General features: G+C 52.4%; 1 protein-coding gene across 1 annotated transcript in view; it reads left to right on the top strand.

The window, feature by feature from the left end:
• OLFML2B (olfactomedin like 2B) overlaps positions 1-9,463 on the top strand; it is a 16,177-nt gene that overhangs the window by 1,377 nt on the left and 5,337 nt on the right. Inside the window, exons 2-4 of the mRNA XM_026853983.1 lie at positions 964-1,245; positions 4,759-4,866; positions 8,471-8,647. Of these exons, the coding sequence (XP_026709784.1) occupies positions 964-1,245; positions 4,759-4,866; positions 8,471-8,647 (567 nt within the window). The remainder of the gene's footprint in view (positions 1-963; positions 1,246-4,758; positions 4,867-8,470; positions 8,648-9,463) is intronic.

The raw sequence follows: 9,463 nt of genomic DNA, 5'->3' as shown, positions 1-9,463 counted from the left end.
TGCTGGGCGCCTCGGGGGGTGCTGGGCAGTGCTGGGGGGGTGCTGGGCGCCTCGGGGGGTGCTGGGCAGTGCTGGGGGGGATGCTGGGCGCCTCGAGGAGTGCTAGGTGTACATGCTTGGTGGTGCTGGGTGATGCTGTGCACGCACAGCGAGTGCAGCACAGGGAGGTTTATCGGCCGGGGTGCACTGAAGCCCGGCGGGGAGCAGCTCTCAACTTCCATCCTGGCCTTTCCCTGGGGGGACTCAGAAAACGGGGAGTGTCTGGGGAGAGGAATTGGTGGAGCCTCTTTGTGTGCAGAGGGGAGAGATCCAGGCTCTTTCCCTGCCAGTGGGATGCGGTGGAGGTTTCTGTGAGAGTTGGCTGATCAAGACTGTGTGCTATTATCTGCCCTCGGAAATGGCTAATGTGGATACTATTGGAAACATACCGTCAAAGTTATTTTTGTGCTTGGGCTTTCAGAAGTGCTGTCTGCAAACCTTCGTAAAGGAAATTCCTGGCATTGTATGGGGCTAATCAGAAATACTGTTTCGCCACCAGGTTATGCTGTTTATAGGGTGACTTTCAGTCACCCTTCGAGTGTACCCTTACCCTCTTTGCCCATGCAAATAAATCATGCTCAGGGTAGCAGGTGACTTACTGGGTCTACTGGACATGAAGCATTAAAAAACTGCAGGATAGGGTTTGTATTTTAAATTTACATATTTAAAACTGAAAGAGGCCAGGTCCATTTTATGCAGAGTGGAATAAAAAATATGTTGGAAAAAGGCAGGTTTTATTCCCCTTCGTAGGTGGGGATCAGAAAGTTCTGCAATCCCTAGAAAACTTCTTGGTTAGCAGATTTTGGAAGAGCTACCCAGTTTCCTCGAGGTTCGGGGTGTCCGAAGTGTCCCTGTTTGGCCCTCAAGGTCCAGGGTGTCCTTGTCCCTTGCTGGGCAAGCAGAGGATGCCAAGTTTGCTAACAGCCGGTGACCTGTGCCCAGCTGTTAGGTGACTACGACAAGGTGAAGGCCGTTTCTGAAGGCTCCGACTGTCGGTGCAAATGCCTGGTCAGACCCCTGGGCCGTGGCGCCTGCCAAAGGATTAACGAAGGCGCTTTCAAAGCAGAGGATTTTTACACGGTGGAAACCATCACGTCAGGACCCAGCTGCAAGTGTGCGTGCGTGGCCCCCCCCTCGGCGCTTAATCCTTGCGAGGGGGATTTCAGGCTGAAGAAGCTGCGGGAGGCAGAGAGCAGCGACCTGAAGGTAGGAGTGTGGCTTGAATTTGGGACTCTTCTGGGAGGGGGAGATCTTCTTGAAGCCTTTTCTTTTGGAGCTGTTTATAAAAAACTTTTTTCCTAAACTTTTTTCCTAAAATATCTCCTAGTTACTTTTATATCTGCATGTTTGATGTAAAAATGAAGCTGAGCTTAAGGGGTTGATCTGACCAGCTGCAGTCGATGATTCACTCAATTCATCCCGTGCTGCCTGGGCTCCATGGTGGCTGCCTGTGCTGGAAGCCCAGGAGGGACCGGGCTGCTCCCTGCCCTTTGTCCAGCACTGAGTGTCCCCTGGGATAGCTCTGCTCCGCTCAGCAGCTGCCAGCTCTTTTTCCCATCACAGAGAGGGGTTCCCAAGGACCCACATAAAAAGCTGGTTTGGCTTCCATGGGCTGAAAGCTGTTGATGCGTCAGTGTGAGGGTGTGTTACACAGCTGGCCGATGGCAGGATGAGTTTTGTTGTTATAAATGCTGACGCTTCTATGCTATTTAGTATTTTCTCTCTTTAGTAATATGTACCTCTCTTCCAAATTTAAGTGTTTGTTTGAAGTACTCTTGACTTTTGCCGGATGCTTCCTTCTGGTCTAGCAACTGGTAGCAGATCCTTCTGAGTTTTCTTATTTGTTACCTCTGTAGTGCAGCAGAAATCCTTCCCAGAGGGCCTCTGGCTTGGTCCAGCCCTGGGGAGTCCCCAGAGTAGAAGGCTGAGTGCTGATGGCACTCATGTGGGTGGTGATGGGACGTACCCTGGGGCAGAGCTGCTAGTCCCAGCTCAGGTGGGAAGGCAGGCGGTGTGCAGGGTGCCGCGGGGCAGCCTGCCGCTGGGGCCACCGCGGTGGTTTTGTTCTAATTAATTTGGAGCTCAAGGATGTGTTTCATCTTGTCCGACTGCAGACAGTTAGCAGCTTCTTGTCCAAGCTCCCCTGCAGCTAGGAAAGATAAACAGGCACAGGCAGACAATCCATCATTTCGGGGAAGGAGGAATCCCAGTCTGGAGTTGTTTGGTGGTCCCTTGTCTGCAGGAGAAACCAGGATGTCCCGCTTGGCCTTACATGAGGAGCTGTGAGGTCTCTGCGGTTAGGGGAGGGGACACCCTCTGAGGTGACAGAGCCACCCCCGTAGCCCCTTGCTGGGAGGCTTGCAGAGCTCCTCCACCCGCAGCTCACACCTCTCTTACTGTCCCCTCCCGAGCCGGGCAGCCTCCGGGGGGAGCAGAGCAGTGTGCCTAGCTGTGCCTTGGCTCCTCTTGGCTCCGGCTGCCTCTTCCCACCGGGGAGCTGCTCACAGCCAGCTGTGGTGTGAAAGCTTGTCCTCTAGGAACTGGCCCAGGCTCCCCCGCTCATTTCACAAGGATCTGCAGCCAAACGATTTCACAAGGTTTATCCAAATACATGCACGTGGGCTTTTTCTTTGCTGTGAAAGTCAAACCCCAGGAGCTGTGAAAAGAGGCTTGCTTTCTCACCGAACACGGAGCCCCTCCTGGGGTCGGTCTTGCTGGGAACAACCACCTCTTGTAGGAGAAGCTGGGAAGCAGGACAGGACACAGTTCCAGTTCTTACATGACTCCTGCAGCTCCCATGCTCATCGGTGGGGTCCGGGAGGGCTGGGCCAGGCCACCTCCCTGCTCCTAACAGCCCCAGGGGTTTTACTCTTCTCACTGGTCTGACGAGCAGCGTTCTTGCCCGGGCCACTGGTCTGACGAGCAGCGGGAAGCACACAGAGTCGTGCTCCTATTGCTGTTCTGTTTTACCAGGCTTTCTTATGCTCTGACCCAAAAGCCCTGGGTACTCCACATGTGGGACAGCTGTGGGAAGTTCTCCAAAATGAGAGCCCTCCCTTACGATGGGTAGGCTGGAGGATGTGTCCCTGAGGGAACAGTGAGGAAGGGAGTAGATAAGCCCAGGCAACAGGAATGTACCCCTGGGGCTCCCCAGCTCAGTCAAATGGCTGAGCTGGGCATCCCGTCTGAAGGGTTCATTCGTCTCTGTGCTTTTAGTAACATCCCATGGAAATTCATGGACCATCAGAGTCTGCAGTGGGTGAAGGGAAGGAAACAGCAAGTTGGCGTGTGCATCAGTATGATCTTTCAGAGAGGGTCAACTTGGTGCTGGCAGGGGGCAGCTAAGTCTAAGATCTATTCTTACGAAATCACAGCATGCTGCTCCTCTGCTTGTAGGCACAGTGTGTGTTTTGGGGGCTCGGGTGTAGAGTCCATGTAAGGAGTCTGTTCAGGGAGATTTGGATGGTGGTTAATAAAGTCTGCAACCTTTGTGCACTGATGGAAATTATCCAGCCTGGAGGGAAAGCGCATGTCTCCAGTGGCTGTCTGGCAGGTTGCATTGCATTGTATCAGTCGTCTCCGTCCAGTTCTTGGTGGAACGTGGATGCATAGCCATAAAACAGTCGTTGTCTCTGCATGCTCCCATTTTAACTGGCCCAGAAAAATCTTTCCTTTGCTGTTAGCTCCACAGGGAGACTGCAGAGGCTGGGGTGGAAACTCAGAGTGCTGCCAGCAGTGCTGCTTGTACTTCTCCCATGTTTATGGAGCTCTGTTGACCAGTTCGTAGCTGCTGGGAGAAAATGTCATCTCCATGTAGTAATTCCCATGCATTGAAAATACTTCTCAGTCATCAGGGCTGTAAAGTCTGCAGTGCCATGCTGGACATGTGGGACTGGAGGGAGCAGGTGCATGTGGGAGCCGAGGCAGGGAATGGCCCAGGAACCCTTCTCACCAACTCGTGCCTTGCTTGGCACTGTCGTCTGTGGAGCGAGTGCCAGGAACCCTACAAAATGCAGACCAAGGGTAGTCTGTCTGGATCCTCAGGATCGGTGAGCAAGGGCTGACGCTGGGCAGGACACAGGGACACAACCCTTCCTGCTGCGGGAAGGGGGTGAGTTAAATGTAGGGTGTCTCTGTAATAGGTGGTTGAAGGAGAAGGCAGCATCCCTCTGATAAAGTTGTTCTTCAGGGAAGAAACTGTTAGTAGGTTGGCACTGAATTTCAGTGACTTCACTCTTGTGTTTGTGAACATTTAAAAATTTTTTAACAAGTTTCTTCTTGTTCCAGGAAAAAAAGCACAGGATGGCACGAACTCAGAGTCCAATCTAAAACTCACTTTTATTTGAGCTGCTGTTCTCTTGTTGCCTCTTTTCCTGCCAGTCACATCACTGGTGGAGTAGCTAAGCCTCTGGGCTTGTGAGAGAGCCTGCCTAGAGCTGGCAAGGAGGGCAGTGCTTCTCCTTGCTCTGTTTACTAATCCCTAGCACTCACAACATGCTCCTGAAGCTCTGTGGAGATGGTGTGCATTGCTCTGCATGCTGTGCTCTGACCATGGCAGCAAAGCAAGAGGGCTGTGTAAGGAAAACCCTGTATTTTTTTTTTAAACCTGCTTCTTGCACTCAGATGCATGCACTGCCCTTGACTTTTGGCTGTAGAAACAACACAGGGTACTTCATAGCCAGTGCCTCTGACTGACGGTGTGCTTCCTTTGCCTTGCAGCTGTCCTCCATCGTTGAGATGCTGGAAAGTGCCTTTTATGGCTTAGACCTTCTGAAGCTGCACTCAGTCACAACCAAGCTGGTGGGTCGGGTGGAAAAGCTTGAGGAGGTAAGAGGCGTCCTGCTCTCCTTCAGAGTTGTTTCCTTCAGTGGGACTTGCCTCAGATCAAGTTCTTGGTACCATTGGTGCATTCAGAGCCATGTTCCTTTTGTAAGAAATGTTAATTAACTATTTGACTGAAACTAAACTAGACTGGACTAGACTGTCCAAACTAGACTGTACTGTTTCTCATGGGCCATGCCCAGCACAGCACCACCCTGTCAGCCTCTCCTGATCCTCTCCAGTTCCCCCCATCCCTTGTGGCCCAAACTGGGTGTGAGATCTCAGCTGTGGCCTCACCAGGACCAAGATCTCCTTGGAGTCAGAAGGGCATGCTGTTAAGTTTTTCCTCTCTCAGTTTTACATCTGTGTTGGTGTGATACTTGCTCTCAATAGGGTGCTTTTGTGCTGTCTGATGTGGGGGTGAGAGGTTCGGGACTGGTGCTGAGGTACACTCACCAGAACTGCTGGTAGCCGAGGAGGTCAGATTCTTTAAGGACCAAGTTACATCTTGGCTGTATTAAAAAAGAGCTGAACCCTCAACACTGCTAAAAAGATGGAGTACCTTCTGTTTTTTTAGATTCCGTTTTTTTAGAGCAGACTTCCCGTGAAATAATTTTTACATCTATACTGTTTAATATTTCTTTGGCCAGCACAGCATAGGGTTTGCAGATTGTTAAACTGTGCTCAAGCTATGTAGCAACAGGTTGCCAGATTAAATACTGGAGTTTTCTCCCGTGGTCCATATCTGGGACAGTAATTCCACATTCTTGTCGGAGTGGAGCAGTTCTGTTTGTCTGCAGCCAGGAGCTGAGAGGCAATGATTTATAAAGCAAAAATTCCACTTGCAAAGTGTTTTGGGAAGGCAAGGCGTGCTCCATCCCAGGGTCAGGAAGGAGACAGCTGAGAGGACCACCCTTGCCTGGGCAGCTCTGGGTTTCCAAGCATGGTGATTGACCCAAAAGGGGAAAAGGGGGTTTTGAGATCTAAAAATAACAAAGAACTAATGTTTTTGTTTGCAGTCCCACCCGCTTCCTGTGGTTTAGTGTAGTTCTTACTTGGGTTTGCTGCTGGGTCTCTGCTAATTAGGGGGAAAGAGTGAGGGAAGCGGGAGCTGTGCCACCAGCCCTATGCTGCGCGTCCCCCTTGGGGACCTTCGCTGCCGCAGCACTGTTAGCCATAGGTCTGGTGGTGGGGTGAGCCCTGTCCCACAGCATGGTGAGCTGGGCTTGCCCAGAGTAGGGGAAGCTACAGTGAGCATAAAGGGCCCCACCAGGACAGACTGATGGTTTATTGCTACTTAACATTCACATTCACCTGCATCAGGGATGATGGAGGGGACAAGCCTTTTTTTGGTATCATCTATGGTCCATGAATTTGTCTCACCCTCAGACTAGTTGACTGGGTGGTGTTGTTAGATATTGTCACCTTTAAAGGGGTGTGGCCAGTGAAACAGCCCATCAGGCCAGTGAGGGGGGAGTGCAGGTTCCTCAAAGACCTTGCTGATGGTCAAGTCAGAGGCTGAGGTAAGGTAAGCATTAGGAGTTTGGGTACTGACCAATGACACAAGTGATTACTTCATGTGTGGGTCCCACTGCACTCTTCTATGGTACCAAAGTGGCCCTGTCTCTCAGCCCGTTCCTGCACAGGGTTCCAGTGCGAGTGGTGCTGATGGCACTTCTCTGTCTGGGCATGTTGGGGTGACCTTGCAGCGTGGCTGCTCTGCTCACAGCCTGTCGCAGTGAGACAGATGGGCAGAAGTAATCTGGTCTGGCTGAAGTAGTTTGGCCAGAGAAGGAGCAGTGAAGGTGTAGGAGGGAGGAATTCACAGATTTGGGTTTAATTTCCCAGAAGTGGGGCTGTAAGATCATGTAACAAGCAGCTGAAGCTGCCTGCAGGCACTCAGACAGAATGGAGAGGGACAAGAAGAGATTTGAGTTAGGTGGAGATTCCCCAGTACTGCCTGGGCAGGGCAGAGCTGGTGCAGGCAGCGTAGGCAGCAGGTGTGAAATGCTTCCTGCTGCTGGCTTAACACATAAATTCCCGTTGAGAGGAGGAGGAGGATCACACCCTGCATTGGCCACGGGATCTGATACAACGGACAGCTGAGATGCTGAACAAGAGCCTGGCATAGCTTCAAAGCATCGGCCTCCCAGGCGGGTGTGCTTTTGGCAGCTGCTCCTCAGTGAAGCAGCTGAGTGGCCTCAAGCAGCATCCCAGGCCAGGCTTCGGTGGTGCTTCCCCACTCAAGGGGAGGCAGATTTTATCCCTAAACATGTCATAAACAGACATTCCACAGAACAGTGATAAGGGCACAAGGCTTTCAGAATCAGTTATTCTCCCAAAAGGAGGACAGTGTCCAGGCTTCTTCTGCTGCTGCACTACTCCTACAAGAGCATCATGAGATCCCCTGTTCCTTTTCTTACTGCAACAAAATGTTTGTTGAAAAGTCCTTGCATTATTGGATTCAGCATCAAAATTGCATGATAAATCTGTGACTCATGATTCCTGGGTAAAGACTGGGCATTCAGATGCCCATGAAGGGGGCTGGGGGTGGTGGTGGTAATTGAGCACAGGGTGGTATCAAGAAGGTTATCACAAATTGTTTCCAATATAACAAGGTATTTTACACAAATGGTGTTGGTCAAGGGAATGAACCCCCAGATACTTGGTCCACACAGCTAGTGTCTTCTCTAGCAAGGCAGCTTCTCTGCTTTGTCTTTAGCTGCAGCTGTTGCATCAGCTGGCAATTTTGAGGTCACAGATGGAGGTCATGCTGGGTTTTAGGAGAAATTAATGGCAGGACAGATTGAAAATGAAGGAATGGGGGAACAGCCCCCAGTCTCTGATTGATGTGTCATCTATTCAAAGCAGTTGCCATTTAAGATGTGAAAGATCAAGGACTGATGAGTAGAGACTGCAACAACCCCTTGGAGACATTGCCTACATTGCCCAACCGTGCCTACAGTTGGGAGACTGAGAAGGGCAAAGGGGTTTGCCTGCCCTGGGCTGTCTGACGAGCCGTAGACAGCCTCAGCTCCCTCCTGGTCTGCAATAGCTCTCTGAGGGTCACTGGCTCTCTTCTGCAGGAGCAGAGGGTGGTGGAGAGGAGCAGTCCCTGAGTGTAAGGTGCTACGTGGTTGGGCAGCAGGGCGGGACCAGAACAGAAATCAGACAAGTGGGATGCCGACCTCAAGTACTTGCCTTGGTGGTCAGGCAGGCAGAGGCCAATGGGATTAATAAATGAGAGATGGACTTGATGCTATAGGCAAGTGACGCGAGGCTGTAACTTCAGATATTTTAGCTTGTCTTTTCCTCTTCCTTCTATGAGCCAGTGAGTGTAGCTGAAGATGGGTGTTGAAGAACCTCATCGCCACTCTCCCTCTCTATGGGGCCCCATGCCAAAGAGTGCATCTGGGATGTGCACACCAGGGATGGAGTTTCTGGATCCCACTGGGTTCAGGGGCACCTTCTTAGCAGCTGAAGTGCACAGCTCCACAGAGAAGCCCAGGATGGGAGGGAGCATTGATCTTGCTGGCTCCTGGGCTGTGGTTTGGGGCTGTAGAGCATCCCATGTCTTTGTGGGCTAAAGTCTTCTCTCTTCCTTTTCTAGGGCATGTCCAGGAACTTTACTCAGAAGGGCTATCAGACAGGAGCCAATATAGCAGAGGGTCTGCAGGATCCCCACCACAGGGACAGGGAGAACTGCTCCAGCCTCATCACCAACAGCCTTGCTGACATTGAGAGCTCGCTGCAGCGGGATGCTGAGGCTGCCTACACGCACGCAGAGGTATGACTGCCCAGGCGGGTTGCAGGGCTCGAGGTCACTGGTGCTGAGTAAGCCAGTCCGGAGGGTATCACCTGAATGTGGCCCTCAGCAGGCCACCAACCTGGGGTTATTCTCTTCTAGGCTCGGCCGACCCTGTTTCTGTGCCTCCAGCTCAGCTTGCTTCTCTCCACACAGCCCAGCTGCTGCTGGGATGTAGGAGGGACCAGGAGCAGGCTGCTCCCTGGGCCTCCCCCCTTCCCTTGTGGTTGTTGGTTTTCAAGGTCAGCAGCGGCTGTGCTGCTTGGAAAGAGTGATGTCATTGTGGGGCTGGCTGGGAAGTGCTGGGAAACCCGGAGCCTTTGATTAGCAGGGCTTGGTGGGGGGACAGCCTGTCGCCCTCCCTCCTGGGCAATTAATTACCCCTCCCCAGCCAGCCTTTGTGCCTGGCAGGCTCCAGGCTGAGGCTTGGGCATCCTGCTGGCTCTGGCACCCAGCCCCAGGCTGGTCTGCCCGGAGTGAGGATGTCTTTTGCCTGAGGCAGTGGATCCTGTGCAGCCCCAGAGAGGGGTGAGAGGGCTGTTTTAGGAAAAGACCTGCTCAGGGGGTCCTGACCCCTTAGCTCTTTTGGTGGTGCTATCTAGGGTAGCCTTGTGCTGCTTTGATCCATGCTGGGTGACTCCTGGACCATCCTGCCTTCACCCCAGGGTCCCCTCTGCCAGGCAAAAGGACATGTCTGGGGAAGGGGAAGAGTTGCTGTATCATTTCCAGCTCCAAACAGGGGTGCTTAGCTCCTGGGGGTGAGGACAGCCTGCACATGCCCCCCCCCCCCCCCCCCCC

This window comes from Athene cunicularia (assembly GCF_003259725.1).
Source record: "Athene cunicularia isolate RWA chromosome 8 unlocalized genomic scaffold, athCun1 chr8_part1, whole genome shotgun sequence".
NCBI lineage: Eukaryota > Metazoa > Chordata > Aves > Strigiformes > Strigidae > Athene > Athene cunicularia.
This window is presented reverse-complemented; position numbering and strand designations above follow the sequence as displayed.